At 37.4% G+C, this 20,674-nt stretch overlaps 1 protein-coding gene across 3 annotated transcripts in view; it reads right to left on the bottom strand.

The window, feature by feature from the left end:
• LOC131679176 (serine protease inhibitor 28Dc-like) overlaps positions 1-20,674 on the bottom strand; it is an 86,843-nt gene that overhangs the window by 33,343 nt on the left and 32,826 nt on the right. The window contains exon 4 of one of the 3 annotated variants that reach the window (XM_058959823.1): positions 13,922-15,587. The exons of the other annotated variants lie outside the window; for them this stretch is intronic. Within the exon in view, the coding sequence (XP_058815806.1) occupies positions 13,946-15,587 (1,642 nt within the window). The 3' untranslated portion in view covers positions 13,922-13,945. Of the gene's footprint in view, positions 1-13,921; positions 15,588-20,674 lie in introns of those variants that run through there. 3 annotated transcript variants of the gene reach the window in all.

Genomic DNA, 20,674 nt, shown 5'->3' with positions numbered 1-20,674 from the left:
TCTTCAGTTTTCGCCTTGTGGTATTCAACTGTTCGGCGCAATGTTAAAACAGCAGGACTACGTCGCTTGAATCGTGATGTTTCTGTTCGTGTGAGTGTTTCAGGAGATTCTAGGAATTCAGCAAGCACACTCTTATTATCATTATTTAGCTGTGATATGTCTTCTAGATTTGTCAACATATAGCTCGTCGAGTTCAACAAATTCGAACTACAAATGTTCTTCAACATGGATTTCAGAAGTCTCCTCTTTGGTCATATTATGGTCTTCAATAAAATGTTCCTCAATCGTTCGATTTTCGACATCCATTGGTTTGAACATTTTTAAATAATTTGACCAAAAAGAGCAGGCGACCTACCGTTACGAAATTTTTCACTTTTTGATTATTCTAACTCGATAAACAAATAGCTGTCAAGAAAGAAAATCGAGGGGTGTCCAAAGTAAGTTGATATCAATTTTTTAAGACATATTGTGGACACCATTTATTTAAGATTTTTTAGATAAAACATTACGAAGAAACCTTTTCAAACACGTTACATTCATAATACCAAATCAGTCAAACTAATTAAATCGATAAAAAATATTATAATGGTACATTTAAATCCAATTTGAAAATGTATCATTTCCACCGGTTCCTCTTGGCTATCGTTGAAACATGGAACGTTTTCGGTGATATTTTTGAAAATTGTGGATTCTGTTTAATTTTAAACAATTAGAGATGAACTAATGATATTGAAACTGAATATACAACCCAAGGAATGTAATTGCTGCATCAAACGAAACAAATGCAGAGAAACTTGGCAGTGTAGGAGGCAAATACATTAACAGGGCCCAAAATATGTAGGGGTCCAAATTAGGTTGGTTACCCTATTTAAGGGGGTTTGAGACCATTTCATGGTGTTTTGCTGGTTGTAAAATTTGACGCGGACCATTTTCATGATATTTTTAAGGGGTTGTATGGTTTTTGAACCCATGAGAATTTGCTCGGGTTCCAAAACTATTTTTTCTTAGGACTGTTGGTGTCATGAAACACGAAATACCTGTTTTGATCAAGACGTGTGCTTCTTCCGCAGTGATACAAGCTGCTCAATTTTTTACATTCCAATGCTCAATACGATTCTCTTAGAATATGTACAATACTCCAGTTACATGAAGAAGATAGTAGAGGCAATCTAAATTGATAGGAATTATCATCTCGTCAGTAACTAGCACCATCTGGGTGTCTAGTTAGACGATGTATCTAAACTAGTACCCAAATAAGCACTAGTTAGACACAAAAAAAAATCCAACGAGTTCACACGACACATGTGAACGTTCAAAGCAACTGACTTGTCCCGAGTGCTGTCCCGGAAAGCAAGCACAGAGGCTCAGGTTTGCTGACGAGAAAGCGAAAACGAACTCTTGCCTCTTGGCTCGGGAGCCAAACGTCTTGCATTATGCAATATTATTTCCCATAAGCGAAAATTGGATTAAATCCGAGGGTCTGCCCCAAAGGAAAGAAGAGTGTGCCCGGATAAGAATAAGAAGAGTGGCAGTTTGACAAGACCAAAATTTGATAAGACCATAATTTGATGTTGGAACGGTCTATCCCTGAGAATCATCATAGGAAGGGCAATCCCTCGATTAAACCACTTTGCGCGTTACAAGCGCACCAAGTAAAATGAATCAACGCTGATGATGATGGGTAGAGCGAAAGAGACAACTAATACCACGACGCAATGCTAACCGTGTTTGCAAATGGAGCTCGCATGTACAATCGATTTTGTGTACGAATAATTATACATAAAAGTGTGCTGGAAACGAGCACAACACAAACAAAGCATATTATTTGAATGGACAAGCTCAGTCGCGTGTTGGACAGCACTGCGCACTGGGTAGCGTACCTCCACAGCCAGTGTAACGAACTTCTAACTCAGCTACACTGGCTGTGAAAACACACAGCGCAGTGATCTGTTTCACCTGCCGTTCAACAGGCAACTGAGTTTGTCCGGCCAAATCCGTTATTTAAATAGTCGATGATGACGTCATTCATAGAAGCGTAGCGCGCTAGGTACACAAATCTGTCGTGCCGGACTTGGGAAGCGCTATATTCTGTGTGTAAATGCGCGATATTTTGACTAGGTTGTACATTATTTAAATTTTCAATGCCATGATATCAAAAATCTTTAGGTTTATCTATTGGCAGGGCCGCCGAGAGGGGGTTGGGGACGGGGTGTTTTCCCCGGGCCCGGAGTTTTGAAGGGGCCCGGATTTTTAACGGAAACTAAAATTTTGGTCAATACTTTCAAAAAAAAATTCAATATCTTGCGAATGATTTTAAAAACTACTGTATATTGGATATCAAATATATGTATTTGTACCCAATTAGAAGATCAGACCAAGGCGGGCATTGCGTAGTTGGTATATCTATTGCCATGTACGCAGCTCATCTGGGTTCGATTCGTAACCTCGCACATAGGAATGGAAAATTTTTTAAAGAAAATTTTCTAACTTGAATGAAGAAATGAATGGCCCTAAGATTAAAATTTCCACAATCGAAAAAAAAGATCAGACTTGCTAGGGGTTAAAAATTAATGATTTGATTAGAAGTCATGAGGTTGTCTTCAAATTTCGTCAATATGAAATCGATTTTTTTTATTTATGGTCATGTTTTCGCAACTGCTGGGTAATTATCAAAAGTAATTATAAAGAAAAAGAAAACTTCTCAAGCTTCTATTTAGGGTTGCCACACCGGTTTTTTGAGGCAAATTCCGGATCTTTGTTCATGTAGTTCAGATTTCGCCCGGATGAATCATGTGAATTATTTTGCATTTTTTTCTTCATCAGAAACTCTCAGCATCATTTTATAAATCGTCTAACACACAGTCATCATAAACATCTTTCTCGGGTTGCAGACCCTAATCGATAAGTAGGGCCCCTCTCGGTGTTGGCCAATATATTTAAAAAGTGCTCACCACCATTGGGGTTCAGATTCACACACGACCTTCACTTCAATGGATGAACGGATTATATGCTCCTCACAAAGATTCTTGAAAGACACTGAAGTGTGATTTTACGCCCTGCGTTTGTTTACTGTAGAGCAGAACACAGTTCGCTTGGGTTATCCTTCACAGCAAGAGTGGCTGGTGCTTTTTGATTTTTTGCAGATATTCAAGGATGTGAAGTACTGCCCCCCATAAAACAACAAAACTCTTCACAAATGCGAAAAAATACACCTAAATGCTCTACTACAACATTACACTCTGCGGTGAATTTGAAGAATATATGATATACTTTGTGCTACGAACCACATAAGAAATAAAGCAGAGCTTATTTAGCTTTTATAAATGTTTTCGAAACCAGCATAGCGTAAAATCCAACCACAACACTTATTTGTAATTTGATCCATGTTTCGCTATTTTCTCCATTTTTACATGGATTTTTTAAAATTTTGTTAAAATTTCGTTGATCAATTTTTTCAGCACTTTAAAAAGCACTGTTTTTGGGCGACTTAATGGAATGTTATATTAAACACTTTTCTTTTTTGATGTCTTTCCCATATTGATACAAACACTGATGAAGGCATATTGATACAAACACTGATGAAGGCTGCAAGTCGTGGTATATCTGCAATTTCAACATTCTGCTTTTTTATCTATTTCCATTGTTACCATATTTTTATTTTATCCTGCTTTTCACGCTGTTTATTTTTGCATTTTTATCCATTCCACTTACCTTAATCTATAGTCATTGCTGAGTTTTTCCATTTTATTTGCAATTTTCCATTCTATTTCATTTTTTCTATTGTTTCATATTTTAATACCTTGCTTTTTCATTTGTTTCTTTTGTCATTCCATCAAACTTTTAAAATTAGTCTATTAGTCCCATTCATTCTTATCATTCCCTTTTTCTATTTTCGTTTTTCTCTATATATTTTTGCATTTTTGCTTTTTTAAAATCATTCCAAAATGTCTCACTGTCCCTTTATCTACATTTCTCGTTTTTTGGTACATGTTTTCTAGTTTTCAGCTTTCCGTTTTCCGTAGTTTTATTTTTTATCATTGCTAATTTATCATAATTTTTTTTTATTTTTTACACATGTTCCTTAATCTTTCATTTTGTTCATTTTTGTTATTCTTAATTTTTCCATATTTCCATATTTTGAAAGTGCTTTTTCTAATAGGTTTGTTTTTTCATTTTATTTATTTTTCTAGAAAACATTAGATTTTTTTGCCATTATGCGCATTTTTTCTTTGTTTTGCATTTAGGCTGTTTGAATTTCTGTCAAGTTTCATTTCTAACGTTGTTTTCCATTCTTTAAATAATCTAATCTATTTTTCAATTTATTCCTGTTATTTTTGCAATTTTGTTTGTTTCTATGATATATCATTTTAGTTTTATACTATTTTTTGTTTTCCATTTTGTCCGTTTTGTTCAATTAATTTTTTTTTAATTTCTTCTTGCTTATTTTATTTTTGTCTTTTATATATATTCCTCTACTTTTGTGCATTCTTAACGCTTTATTCACTTTTTCTATTGCTTTAAATATTTCTTGTTTTAAATGTTGAATATATTTTATTATTTTCGAGCTTTTAAGTTTTATGCATTTTTATTTTATATCAATGTTCGTATTTTTTTTAGTTGTTTTTTTCATTTTCATTGATTCTCACAAATTTTCAACATCTGCCGATTTTTTTTTATAATTTTCACCATTTGTTCAAGAATGCTCGACTTCTTTAATCTTTGCAATTTGATTGTCTAGTTTCTTGTTTTCTTTTATCGATTCTTACAGGTTTTGTTTTTTGATTATACATTTTTTTGACAATTGACTTTAATTTGTTTATGTGGTTGATTTTGCGATTTTTAGTTTTTCTATACACACTTTCAATATAAAGTTTTCCCTTTATTTTGTTTTTTGTACAATTGAACAAAGGGATTTTTAAAAAAAAAATTTTGTTTAGATAATGATAATTTTTGCAATTATGTACTACATTTTTAATCTTTCCATTTCTTTACTTTTACTAATACTTTTGACGAAAAATTCCTCTTCAAAGTCACCAAAACGTACGAAGACGTATTCAAAATACTATAGAGTACTAACAGCCCTCCGTTTTTACCGTCATTGGCACTACAAACAACTAGAGCAAAAAACTGGTACATAACAATATAATTTCAGTGTAATATAGGTACATAATATCAGTAAGGACAATGGATTTCAAACTTTAACTTTGTGATGCACGGGCAATATACAGTGGTGGGGCCCGTACGTTGGACCCCCTGGGCTCGTATTTTCTATCTACGGCCCTGTCTATTGGAATCTATTCTTCGAAGTATTTCGGGGCGATATGCGCAAAAAAAATTCGTTACATACCATTTTTGTAGAATTTGCAACGTGCACCCCTATATCGAAAACAAAGACGTAGTCCTACGTCAAAATTACGGAAATAAAAACAAGGTTTGCGTTTCATAATTATGCGTTTAATAGAATATTGGTTAGTTGTTTTAGAAACCTCCACATAATTTCAGATTAATATGCCTTCATGTACAGCAAGTTTTATTACAATCTGAGAGGGTGCTGCCAACATTTGTTCGAGTTAGCGCGAAATTCGTGTGGAACAGAATTTTTTTCTTATTCGAATTGCAAAAAAACACACGATATACTATTATGTTGACTGAAAGTTGAAATTTAAAATATTTTAGTAATTTTCTAATAAAGTACTCGATTTTTCCTATTTCGTGTATCAGTAAATACGTTAATAACATGGTAAAATGAGATTTTTGAATGTATTTTTATTCCAGTCTGTGCACAATTAAATAAACAGTGTTTTATACATATAGATAGCTTTTACAGTGTTGTAATCGTGATGTTTTGAAAAACATGGTTTTCATGAAATGGACTATAAAGTTTTTAGGGAAAAAAAAAATAAAATTAAGGGAAACTTACAGGCAGGAGACAGTAATCAGCTATACTTTGAAACTAGAGCTTCCATCCCGGGAATCCCGGGATTTTTGGATTTCCCGGGATTCCCGATTCCTGGGAAATTATGTTTTCTCATTCCCGGGATTCGAAAATCCCGGGAAAAAGATTTTTATTTGATTCTAAAAAGCTTACGTTCTGCAGATGAAATTCTGGAAATATTTTGACCGGCAAATATTTGAAGTGAGTGGTGAATGCAAATTATGCTTTTTGAACTTTTTTGTCAATGGACTATATATCTTTAAACTCGCAGATATTTTTTGTGATTTTTTTCAAGTACATAGTCCAAGCTTTACTCAAGTCACTACTAAAGAATGTGCGTATTTTCATGCAAAAATGGAAAAATTTGCCGGCCGTTGTTCGGAAGCATTTCCTTACAGTAGAGTTACTGGTGCGCAAGATCTTTTTAATAGTTAGATCTTGAATGGAATGGCTTGCAAACACAAATTAGTTATGGTTTCTTTAAAAAATCGATTAGTGTTCATTTCAAAAATTGGGATGGTTTGTAGAGATATTGTGCCTAACTCAAACGCTATTTAAAATAAGGAATGTTCCTAGAACATCTGCAGAAGTATTTGGTCGGTTCATCGAGTGCAAGTATAATTTGTTTTGCGGACCTGTTATATCTCCTTTATCGTGAATTTTGAATACCCGGATATTTAAAGTTTTGGTAGCATAAAAAGAAATAAAGAACGCTGTATCCGTCAGGTCATGTCATATCATGCGCAACTCTTTGAATGTTGCTTTCAATGATGCACACTGGATTTTTGAAGGGCTCTAGCATCAAGAAATCCAGATACTTGCTCGTAACCAAAAATCGATGGTAGACTTCAGCCATCGCTGCACAGTTCGTACATTATCTGCTTGATTTTGATTCATACTTAATTCGGAATGATGTTGATCCTAATGTGATGAAAATGGATCACGTTTTCTAATTTGATCGGAAATAGCTGCACACTATTCTGAAGCGCTTAATCATTTCATTCAAGGCTACCAAAGAAGGTGCTTTGCAGTTGAAGTTGATCACATTCCATCGAAATGTTCTGGTATATTTTCCAATTTTGGACAGTAACTCCAGCAGCTGCGTTTAGTATATCGTCTAGGGTGACCATACATCCTGGTTTCCCAGGACATGTCCTGGTTTTACATTGACTGTCCTGGTGTCCTGGGAACTCGAAAAAAATGCTTGATTTGTCCTGGTTTTTCTCCTGTAAGCCTAATATATTTAATTTATTCAGTCTTCGCTTTTCACTATGCTCCAGATGCAGTTACGACCTACTGCAATCATAATAATCAATCGGAATGCGACAAACAAAACTTAATTCAGTCGAATCTCTCAATTGTAGCTTCCAATGGTTTTTTTAATCTCTCAATAGTGCCTCGTCAATATCGTTGAAACAATGTTCACCAGTGCTTCTTCTCGGCTTAAATCGTCTTTCAATCCGGTACCCGAAGAATTCCCTTTGGTACCTCTGAAAAGACACATCGGCGTTTTGGTGCTTTTGCTTCTACTTGAGTTCTCTTTCTAGTGGCTTTTTTTTCGTCTTACTGAAAATCCATTCCATAAAAAGAAAAATAGTAACTATCGTGGAATAATGTCATTGAGCCCTCTCTCGCTGGGGATCATGGAATTACTACAGGGTCGATACCAGTACCTAATCAGTCGCTCTGCTTGTTAACAGTGCAGTGAATCAAACGAACGTTTTTACCAAAAGTCTGCTGTCTTTATGTTCCGTGCCAGTACTATAAAGAAGCAAAGCAATCGAATAGTAAAATTCGTCCCAAGCCAGTGAGAACAATAAAGCAGCGTTACTTTCATCGGTGCGATCAGTGGTGCAAATTTTCATTTTCAAATGCCAACATTCAGTTCAATCAAACCCAACCATGATTCAAATTCAAAGCCTCCCTCAATCATTCACTTTCAAGTTGGCGGGATTTTCATAACTGAATCGTACGTCTTCATTTCAAATTGATGCTTTTTCATTCACCAACCCAAGCTGTCATCTGCTCTGTAGAGTCCAGTTTAGGTTAAATGTCGTCATGTTTTGCGTTTTCAAGCTTACATGGACAGTAAGAACTATGTTCAGAGTAGTTTTGCTTGAAAAATCTAGTCAATACCCCAGTAAAGATATATTCACAGGGTCAATGAAATTGAAAATGAATGGAAAATGATTGAGCAGGTCGCCTGTTTGAATGAATAATGGAAACGAATAACTGCGAATTGAACATAGTAGGGCATGATTTGAAAATTTTTCCTCCTTCAAGTTCAAAACAAACTGTTGAAAATTTGCAGCTCTGGGTGCGATATCGATCATTCATTTCAAGATGTTTGAACCTCAACAGCAAATTTGCAAATGCAGCTTAGACTAACGGAAGTCGTTGTTATACAAGCCCACTACACTCGTTACTGATAACGTTTAAAACTTTGGCCATAACGAAAAGTTACGCTATGGAAGACAACATGCAATACGTCGTTGAATATGATAATGTTAGGACCAAGATACCCGTTTATATTGACAATGGTAAGATTGATATGCGTGTGCACGATCTACACCTGGATACTACTAATAAATTTTTTACAATGATCATGTCGGAATGCGTAACGGTGGAATCCTTTAAATTTGAAACCTGGAGAAAATTTTTCTAGGTATTTCCAACGGTGTTTGTTTAGTTGAAATGCGAGTAACGGAACCTATTCCGTCATATCTGAACTTTCAATTCAAAGCAAAATGTGTGACCAAATCTCAAATCACGTTTTGCACGTATGAAGGACAGACCCCTGTGTGCCCTACGTTTTACACATTTACACAAACCTCTAACGAAGCAATATCAACTGCAAGCATACTCATCACACAGCCCTTCATCAACATCAATTGAATCACAAACTACCGGAGTTGCAGCTCAGGCACCAACGAATACTGAAACAACAGAACCTACGCACAACGTGAACGATCATTGTGATGCGCCTATTACTTCCCAATTAACTGCCAGCACCACCGATAATAAAGAACACGTGTAAGCGATCATGACCCGTAGGCCCCACAAACAACTCAAACCAGGTAATCGTGAAAGCCCATACAACATTAACAGCGAGGATAGCATGAACGAAAACGATAAACCGAGAGAAAGCGGACTAAGTGATCCACAAGCAACAAGAGGCAATTAAGTAAATACATCTTCAACAAGAAATAGGATCCTTACGCAAAGTAACAAATCGCGTACACAAGGTCCGATGGATATACAATAAAATTCGATTTTTTTATTTTTATTTACACATTGATAATATTAAAAAATCCATGGCTCAGGTAATGCATTGAGTCGTGTCAAATAAATGAAATAGCTAATGGACGATTAACATGCCTCCACGCCTCGTCGCTGAACAGTGACTAACCGCTGAGTCTACCATTCTGCATAACAGGAAGTATGGAATGTCGCGCTCAAACCAGTGCTGCGAAATTTCAAAATCAGTTACTTATTTCTGCTTGTATTCACCGCATTCAGATCCACCGCCTCCCTCATTCATGAACTTCCCAACTGACTGAAACTTCCTGCAGAATGGAGTGATTGAGTGCAGAGGAAATATAAATTCCTTCACCAACCGAAGCATTTATTTGTTTTTATGTGAATAGTTTGAAGGCAGAAGCTGCCATCTTCTACATTTTCGAGCATAAGTGAACTGCATAATCTATATCTGGGCTAAATAATCCCTCTCATAGGTAGAATGGAAACAAAATTCAACAAACCGAACATGTCCGAACCTGTATGCGCTGTATCGGGAAAACGAATGACGAGGAAAACGAACCAAACATTTCATTCATCGCGACGGGCATGAATTGAATTTTGTTTCCTTTCAAGTTCACACAGGGATATCAATTTCTTCAAGCTCGGGCTCAAACTGATATTATTTACACCAAGCCATCCGCCAGTTTTCATATAACAATTGATTATACGGAGAAATTTTTGGTAACAACGGTAGGTTTTGCAGCTCTCAAATCGAGAGATAATGGTTGTCATTGGAGATTGCCAGGCATAGCGCAGGGAAGGTACTTGGGATCGCTGATGTTTCTGATTTACGTCAATGTCGTGTTTTTAGTACTGAAAACTCCTCGCCGGTCCTGCACAGACCATCTCATCATGAAACGTTTGTTGATGGTGGTGTAGCAAGAACTGCCTTTGGGTAAATCCTAAAAAGTTCTTGGTGATCGAATTCCGATGTAAGACTTTCTGGCAGAGCTCTTCCTCCCAGGGTCCCAGAACTTTCTTACTATCGAAGCTCTGCCTGCCAGACCCCAGAACTTTTTAACTGCCGAAAACATACAGAAAAGGCAATGTCGATTGAGAGGTAACGGCGGGAAGCAGTACCCTTTCGACTGTCCTGGTTTTTTACTCGTCTGATATGGTCACCCTAATATCGTCCCAATTGTAATCGTAATTATCAAAATTTAGGTTATACACATACCTAAGAAAAATCTTTAAAGGAAGTTGATCTTGTGTAAACTGAGTGACGAGTTACCAAATGATTCAATGATGTGTAGTCCACCAAATCAACTGCTTTTACGACAGATATACATGCAATCAAACGGGTTTGAAAACTTTTCAATTTTACCTTTAGTTTTCAAGAAAATGATCCTTTTTTATTTTTTTCTGTATTCCCGGGATTTCCCGGAAAATTTCATATTTATTTCCCGAATCCCGGGAAGCTGAAAACCGTCGGGAAATGGAAGCTCTATTTGAAACTTTGCAAGAATAGTCTGAAATAATAAAACAAAAGATGGGTGGGTAATGTCTAGGACATAACCGGAGTGTCGTGACTACTCGTTTGACTTGTAATTCAAATCGAATGATACTCAATGAAATATGTGGGAATGTTTCAAGTTATTCTTTCTAATAATTATGGTGGTTCTGAAAAGAACCTTTGTTGTTGGCGTCTGCGTTGATAGGGGATGCGCTGGATTATAAGCTCGTTGAGACATTCATTCATGAAATGAACAAATTTCATTTTTTCTTGCTTTGAAATATTAATGTTAAAATCTCTCAAAACAACCATCGGAATCTCTTTTCTAGCGTACAGAAATGAACACGCTTAGCGAAAAACTAGGGGCGGGTAATGCCGGGACATAATCGCGATGATCATATTCGTAAAATTCTGCTTGTATCTCCTTCAAATTGCTAAATTTTACGCATTAAGTTCGATTCACCGGGCTCAGCGAAATTTTCCTGGGGATCCCGTTTGTTAGTCTATTTAGTAAAACAATTTTATTACCGAGTTCTCCGCATTGAATACAGGTTAATAATTTCATATGATTTCAACAAGCAGACAATGTACTTGTATGACAGGTGGGAGTATTTTGAAGTGGTTTTAGTGGAGGTAACAACATAAAATCGTGTATTGGACATTTTACAATGATTCTCCTTAACCCCGCAAAACCACGGGGTTGGCAGCAGAGGGTTAAGTTGTTTGGAAGAGATGACAGTTATTATATGATAACTAAAAATATAAAATTGTTTAATAAATTGCAAAGTTTTTGCCTTGTTAACCTGAAAATTTGTCATTTCATTCATAAGGAACAATCATTGAAATTATGTCAATTTATGCTTTGCAGGATTTGAAATAACTTCGAAGTGTGGTCACGACACCCCTGTTATATCATATACATTACCAACCCATCTTTTTCCATTATGCATTCGTCCTAATAAGGACGGTTTGTAGATAACTATGGTGATACATGACGAGAATCTTTTGGAACGACTCAAACCTTGCCGACGATTTGCTGCTACTGCGTACACACATACGAACATTCCCCCTTCGCAGTTCATACCGAATGATCAACTTTTCGGTGCTGATGGAAGGCCATCCTTTTGTGCAATAAATGAAAATATTTTCATCATTCGTTTTGGTGTAGCTTTCGCTTAGTGGCAGAGTTGCCACATTCACTGATTTTCTTGGAAGGATTTGCAAAAACCTTCAGGTTTGTAAATTAATTTGAAATATTACATGATAATTATTTTTAATTATGCAAATTAATAAAAGGAACTTCCTAATAAAATTCTTTTTCTATTATATATTCATCCGGTTTGCATATAACTATGACACAAATCCGTCCACAATTAACAGCGCTAACGGAAAATAAGCACCACTAATTTTTTACAAGAATTTTGCTAGTCCTGAAAAGGACTGTTGGCAACATTAGAGACGCGTGAATTTACTTATCTTCTTCGGGCAGCTTTCTTGGCAGGTTTGGCGGCCTTCTTTGGATTTGGAATCTTCGGCTTGTTCGCTCCAGCCTTCGATGTTTTGGTGGCATTTTGGTGGCAGTTGCTACCGCCTTTTCAGTGACTGCATTTTTTAGCAGCAGCCTTTGGATTTTTGGCCTTCTCACCGCCACCACCTCCACCAACGTTTTTCTTCTTCTCTACGGTGGTAGCCGATTTGATTGGTCATCCGATGCAGCTTCTCAATGGACGACCTAATACCTAGCACGTACGTCCGTTATGCACTGCGTCTTACACACGTCTGGCTTTGAGAAAATCTGCGACATCCTATTTATAGGTTTTATCATTAATGTTGATTCTCATTTGATGTAGTTTTTAAACTATTTAAACAAATTTTATATAGCAAACAACGTATCGGTAGCAAGCGTTGAACGTTTTATGAAACAAGATTAGCAATCCGTTTAGTAGAAGGAAAGTTATTAAGGTTCAAAATGTTCGTAACGCTTTCGCTAATATGCACTACTATCGCTTTCTCGCTCGTTCTCGTGCCGTGCATGAGCCTTTCCTTTCCGTCCGGCTTCTAATGGCATAACCAAAACGAATATGCCGGCTTTCCCCCACCAACTACTCTCGTCAAGCAACCCAATACGAATAATCATAGGAACAAACATGTAGTGGACCTATTTAAAACTTTTCATCATTTTATTGTTCGGTTGGTGCACCATATTTATGGCTCTGTGCGGGATGGGCTGAAAATTTTCACTTTTCCGAGTCGTTTTCGAAAGATTTTTCAAAATACTATTTTTCCGTTGATAATCAATGTCCTACATATTCCAAAATGTAATACAGCATTGGTACAAATATTTTCGACAAAATGCCAAAGAAATTTATTCAATCCATTCAGTACAACAAAAGATATAAGCGTTAAAAACCTTACATCATTTTTCTTCCGAAATTTTGAAAAGGGGCCCCTATATGGAAAAGTAAGTCGTTAGTCACGACAAAAAAATTGATTTTTTATTAAGCTGACTGACTTAACATAGGACGATTCTCTTACTAAGCAGATGACGTGACCTTTAAACTGCCGCAAACCCTTAATTGTTACTAGGGATATCAAACTGTAGCCTGAACGATTCCAATATGAACTCAAAATGTCAGAGACAATCGAGCATAACGAGTTATCTTCGGGTCTAGGCGGGAAATCTGTTGTAACTAGGATACCTTTTCAAAACCTTCTTGTGTGTGTTTTTGAGTCTTTGATCCAGGGTGGATGGAAAATGGCGTCGACGTGTGAGCCACGAGCCTGGGCCCAAACATGATAACATCGGTAGGATGATAAAGCACAGCAGACTACAGTTGGCTGGGCATGTAGAACGAATGCCGGAGGAGAGATCAGCTAATGTTATGTTCAGCAGAGAACCTAAAAGATGTCATCGACTTCGGGGTAGATCCCGCACTCGCTAGCTGTTCGCACTGGAAACTCGAGACTGGCTTCCCAAGATCGATTGTTTGGCCACGACGATGACGATAATGATGTTCAAGATTGAATGGGCATATTCGAATCATAGAGTAGAAGCGACATGAAATGAGTCGTAACAAGAAGTATCTGCGTTAATCACCTGAAGAGGTATCTAACAAAACTTAGTCTGAGCTTAGGTTCACCACTGAAAAAAAACTGGGATCAATTATACAGGGAATGTGAATTAATCTTTAGAGAAGTTTTAAGTAAAAAACTTAAATTATTTTATTCTTAATTCGATAAATTTAATTCACTGATCACTACGATCTCGGATCGTATACTGCCCCGTAAAATAGCGGCAACTTCGTAACGTCATTGCGCAGATAGATTAGAAAAGGTCCATCCAGACGCACTGTAACCGAAGACGAAATCCGATCGATAACAACCACCGTAACTGCGCCGCCCTCGGTTCCTTCCTCATCGATGTCTAAGCTGACTTTGTGCATGATTTGACCCGCGAATAAATTTGGTCCACCGTTGCCCCCACTCTGACGCTTGAATCGTGCTGGTTTCGGAGAAAATGTGTATTGATCATTGATCAACGCGCATACGGTTACCAAGTCGCATCGTCCGTACGAATCACAGCGTCGGAAATTCTGGCATTGGCGGGGAGGTTTAGTGGTGCTAGGGTTGAACCGATTTGAAATGTCGAATGGTTCCGGTAAGGACGCTGACTGCTGTTGAACGTTGCCGGGTAACTGAGCTGGTTGAGACTGAGGCTGCCTTTGTACAGTAGAAGCACTTGTAGTACTTTGTGGCGGCTTGTATTTACAGCAGTAACATGTATTTGAGATGAAATAACAGTCTTTTTGCGTGCATCGATCCAGGTTCATGTCGTATAGCTCCTCGAATGACTCATTAATACACATGCTAGCATCTGTGATTGATTTGATACTTCCGGTCGGGCATTGCCTTGCAACAAAGAAAGGTTTCTGATGGCAGCCCCTCTGGTCAACGGTTCCACGAGTGCTCCTGTCGCAGATACAGGTTTTATTGAAGATGCAATTGTTGATGGAATTGCACTCATCAAGTCCCACGGGGAATCTCACAATCGGGCTTGGAACTTGTTCGGATGGAACTTGAATGGGCGGAGTTATTTCAGCTGAATTCGTTGGGAATACAATTGGACTAGGTGTGCTAGTCGGGGCAGGAGCATTAGCAGGACGACCCGCAGACGTTGGTCTACGTCTGTTTGGATTCCCAACAAAGCTACTCTGGGTCAATCCGGATATGCGGGTCAGATTACTAGCTATCGGATCAAAGATGTTCCGTAGCCCCAATCCAATCAATACATCCTTCAATCCTATCATACTTTCTAGATGCATCTTTGGCATCACCAGAGTTGCAGTTTTTACTTGCATTTGATCAATTATTTGATTAAAATGTTGCAAACTAAAGCCACCTTTTATAATCGACTGCAGTTTTTGTCTATCCGAATTGTTCGGAATTAGAACGTACAATGTAGATTTACCCTCCTGGTAAGGTAAACCCACGATCTTAGCATCTACTTCCTTCGCATCGTAGAACGGGAAGCACCCTGAAGTGGCCATCGTTTCAACATCAACCGGTGGCTGGTCTCTGCCGTTCAAATAGAATGGTCTCGGTTTTGTGTCCGGAACGACGAACATATTTTCCCATTTGGCCTTGAAATACAGCGCACTTGCTAGCACCATCGGAACGTCATTGACTTGGTTTGGGCTCACGATTTCCTGAATTTTGCCTCTGGTTTTTGCTCGAACCCACTGATTGATAGAGTTCGATGTTCCCACCGGATCACGGCCAAACTCCATCTGACTGACCTCACCGTCGTACAGATTTCTGGCTAGATCTGCATAGCTGCTGCTCAGCTGCAGGTCCCGACTGACGAAGATACCGTTTGCTACCGAAATGACGTGCGACGAGCTGTTGGAGAGAAGGGCGAGTTGTTACATTAGAGTTACACAGACGACGTTGCGGGAGTTATGATGGTTTGAAACCTGTTACCATATGTTTTCCAATTAGCAGTGTAAGAAGCGGGTGAGAGTATGCGATACTAAGCTTACGGCAGATATTATTTACTGGTGAGAGGTATGCACTAGGCCAAATGATTAAACTAGATATATAAATTCTACATTTAGAAGCCACCTCACTAGTTTTCGCCACCATACGGGATCATTTAAAAATGATTTCATATTTATGATATAAATTGTTACTTTAGGCATACTTTGAAAAGCTAACACAAACAGGCGGTGGTCAGCTATTTTCGTCCGCGTCCCTTATCACAAATTTTTATACAGTGAATCATCAGCACTGCTATCTTTGAAAATGGTTGGTTATGCAACTAATTTTTTCCGATTTTTTTTAATGCAATTAATTAAGCAATCTTCAACATCTTGATAAAGTTGTGCAGTGACGCCAATCGTGGTCCAAAATTAAATGATTGATATAAACAGTCTTCGCACGACGAGGGGTTTCATAAACCGAAACCAGAAACTTAGGCAGAACCTGACAGCTATGCGTTTAGCAAGAACTAACCGACAAGAGAACACCAAAATTTCGATTCCTTGAGAAAGGTCCAATAAGGACCGAAACGTCGGAAGAAGAGAACATACAGGAGTTCTTTATTAAACAACAGACTGAAACGCCGATTCCTAACCTAAAGAAATAAAACATAAACAGTCGAAAACACAGCGAACAATCCAAGGTAATTCGGAAAATCAAGACAGATCCCAACATCTCTGACAATGATTCGGCGAAAAAAACTGAATACTAACCGTCATACTCTTGGCGAGATCGTATCCGAAAATGCTACAAATGTTACCGGGAAAATATACAACTCAATCGAAGCCTCGAACAACAAACAGTGGTCAAAACCAGAGAACGTATGCTGTACAACCAAATGCTGATGAGTCGCAATGGATGTTCCTTGAACGATAATGAACCACATGCGAAAACCGATATTATACAAATCATGGAGCTCAAATTCCACAAGGCTCCTGGTCGCGGCAAGTTTGTTTTCACGAAAAAGAATTATGGTTTGGCAAAGAATTTATTCCTGTGACAAGGAAATCAGCGACGAATAAGACCACGGGTAACAATTTGGCGGACTCAGCTCTTTTGTCATGAACTAACTCCATTGTCGTTGTACCATTGCACGTCTTCCTTGCTATTATGGCAGCCGGGTAGATATGGCTAAATCGTAACTGAACCGTCTTAGGACTTAATGATGGGCATAATCTGTTCATTGAAGCACTTTCTTTTGAATGTCTTATCCGTTACGAAAAGCTGGTTTTCTTGCCACAGGAATAGATCTCTTGCTAAATCATAATTTTTTATTCGTGAGCTTATTCACACAGTGTTGCCGCAATTAAATCTGTACAAGAAGTTGAAAAATCTTTTTTATCTGTACTTCCATATAGAAAAGTCTGTACCAAAACAATAACAAGTTTATTTGAAAAAAAAAATATCATTTGATGTACATATTTCAATTCGGACTGACGAGCTGGAACTGACTTTAAGATGCGATTTGCGAGCAGGGATGTAATGCACCTCAGAGCAAATAAAGAGAAGAATAAAAAAAATTAAAGGGTTGTGTACAGGACACGACCACAGTGACATTAAAAATGTAGCTTTTTTCAAGAGCGTGCAAATGAATTTTATCTATCACACATATCGACTCACTTTCTTGCTCACTCGCCTATTTTCATATGTTACAATTTGCTATATAACCTCCCCATTAAAACATAATTTATTGAAGGTCATTTAACGGTAACCTATTATTACAATTAATCAAGTATCTCACTAGGTGATTGGCATTATTTGGCTGATCCATCTAGTAAAAATAGGCTGGTCTGTCCAGAAAATATATTCAAAAGAAAAGTTCCATATTGAGAACTGTGATGAGGAAGCTCGCGTCCGCCAACGGAAATATACAGATTCTCCATGAAATATGAAATTTCATTTTCCATTTAAATTTTCAATAATGTACTAATGAACTTAAGTAAACAATTTTAAGGTTAAGTATTTCTTGATCGATTGGTGGTTGAACAAATGAAATTATTTGATAAATTACATTGTTATACAACGTTCGCACTACCGGTTAAAACGGGTTTTTATGCTATCTTGGTGACATTTTTCTTGTTGCTAATTATTAAAACGTGTTATAACTCTGTAGTGTAAACATTGTATTATTAAACCAATTCTGCAGCGTTAAGTCGCATCCTGCCGTATTGAATTAAATCCAAACCACTCCACCCACCCACTTTGCAAATCATTCTGTGACACCGTGATGGTACCCGAAAAATCCGCACACGGCCACCGCTGCCGAAAATGCATAGCGTCTACCGCTTAGCGTCCAGACGCTGCAGCCATGATTTTACCCGTTCGACATCAGAACAAAAACTGATTCAAACGTGTACGCGTCACCTCTATTTATAAACTAACCGTATATGGGTTAGTCACTTAGGTGCGAGTGTGTGCAAATGCCAACGTTGCTGAAAATCGATAGCGCTTATTGCATCGCCCGGAGATGATGTTGCTCGTATGGGATATTAGCAACAACTGATTTAAACGGACATGCGTCTCTTCTATTTATGACTTTTCGTGTGTGATTGAGCGACTAAGGTGCCCTCTAATGACGGCTGTGTCTGAGAAATCTGCCTCACGAATGGTAATTTTCCCGTTTTTCGTGAACTTTTTAATTTTATCAATTTCCAAAAGTCTACTTTTATTGGGGAGATATTAAATTCTTACCAATATTTAAGTTAGGTGTTTCTTAATCGGTTGGTGTATGAATGATTAAAATCCATCTAGTAATATCGGAGTTATAAGCGTGCAAACCTTACATAGTTTCGTTACATGGGAGATAGTTTAGATTTTAGAATGACACCTAGCCCCAGATAGTGGAGTAAGACATTTTTAATGTCAAAATGCTCTTTGCGCTTTTCATGCGAACCACCGCTCTTCTCTTTCACAATAAAACTCTTCACTCCGATGTGTGTTGCTCCCATACGTGCATTCTACTCCATGGCTGCACACCTAAAAGAGTAGAAATAAAGAGGCTCTTTAGAGTGAATCTTGGTCCCACGCGCACGGAAGCAGAGAAGGCAACCAAAAAACATTTTAAAACGTTCTTCCGATCAAACTTCATCTGAATTGTAGTTTGATTCGCCTTCCTCTCTGCTTGCCAGTGAGGGGAGGCACAAAAAGTGGCTCTTCAAGGTGACTCTTTGAACGAAATTGTGCAGCTCTTGGTGCACAGATCTTTCTCTTTTTCGTTTTCAAGTTTCTCTTTGTTCGGTCGCTTGTAGCAAATCAAAGGAATGCTGACTGAATGAAGGCCGAGCAGATCTGCGCGGATTGTCTGCTTTTACTATGGCAAGCATAATTTGATTTGCTGCAAACGAATTCCTCATATCTCGCATCCTAATGTCGACAGCTCCAGTTCAGCTTCTCGCCGTAATATTTGCCAGCTATTTACTGGGTTTGCATTGTTTAATTATTTTACGCAGCTGTCACGTTAAAAAATTCTGTACCAATCTGTACTTTTTTACAAAAATCTGTAATCTGTATCGTATAGAATCTGTACCAAAAATACTTAAAAAATCTGTACCATTCTATACTGTACTTGTGGCATCACTGGTAATATAGTAGTTTTCGAAATAATGCTGCTTCGACGCAACCCCGCGGTCATTGACTTTAAATTTGTTTCTATACGACTGATTCCTCGTGACTTGGAGTATTTTCTGAAGGTGAATGCTTGCATAAGCCTAAGCTGCATAACTTAGGCTTATGCAAGTCGAGTACCTTCAGTGTCATCGCCTGCGCAATGCAGGACTGATAGTACACAAGTTATACCAAGCCGAAAGATTTGTTTTGCTAAACCACATGGTTGAAAGTGGCAGTGTTGCAAACAAGATTTTCGTGTATATGGAAAATGATAATATGGAAGTAAGATTACATGATCTATCGCCACGCACCCATTGTGAGCCAATTAAAAAATACATGGCGCAATCCGAAGAAGTAGAGTCCGTTACTCCTGTTACTAGGAGAAATTTTTTCCCGAGAATGCCTTTTGCTGAGAATGCGGCTCCAAAGACCTATTCTCGCCTACTTCACTATAGAACTTAAATTTCACAGAGATATTACTGAACAAATTACGTTATTTATTTGTTTATTTATTTATTTATTTATTTATTTATTTATTTATTTATTTATTTATTTATTTATTTATTTATTTATTTATTTATTTATTTATTTATTTATTTATTTATTTATTTATTTATTTATTTATTTATTTATTTATTTATTTATTTATTTATTTTCTTGGAATGGATTATATCGGAATGATGCCTTCAGCAAATTTGTAGCTCTTACTTTTTGCGAATAACTTTACTGAAGACTTCAAATATCTATTTTGAATACTTTAAAAGTTATGGCTTGTTGTTTGTGGATTACTCTTTGTCGCCTATTCATTGTTTAATATAGTAATAATCCATTGAAATTAGCCAAACATTATTTTGATAAAACGAATTTAGTATTTCATTTCTCTATCTACAACCGCTAGAAATAATCACCGAACACTTCCAAGTTGTCTGGAAGGAACTTGATAACTTATGAGTGCAAAAATGTTCATTTGTGCGAATCTTCTGACTGCAATTTTTTTAACTCATGACCATCGGATCGAACTGAAACCTTTCGGTAAATGAAAAGCGAAATAAATAACTCCAAGCAACGGCGTAGCCAAGAGAAGGTTTTGGGGTTTAACACCATACAACCCCACCCCCACCACACCCAAAAAAAATATTGGATTGAAGTTGAAAATTTATTGATGCAGACTGATTTACTTCAATATTACAATAACAATTATCTGATCCGTAGATTGATAACCTGTTGTTGTAAACATCATGAGGACTTTTGATAAATTGTCGGAATGGGGTCATGATATGTACTTGATCTATTGGTCTTGATTTCACAATTGTCTAACTGCATCAATATCACATTCCTGCCTG

This window comes from Topomyia yanbarensis, chromosome 2 (genome assembly GCF_030247195.1).
Source record: "Topomyia yanbarensis strain Yona2022 chromosome 2, ASM3024719v1, whole genome shotgun sequence".
Taxonomy (NCBI): domain Eukaryota; kingdom Metazoa; phylum Arthropoda; class Insecta; order Diptera; family Culicidae; genus Topomyia; species Topomyia yanbarensis.
Note: the sequence above shows the minus strand (reverse complement) of the source record. Positions and strands in the feature narration are given on the sequence as shown.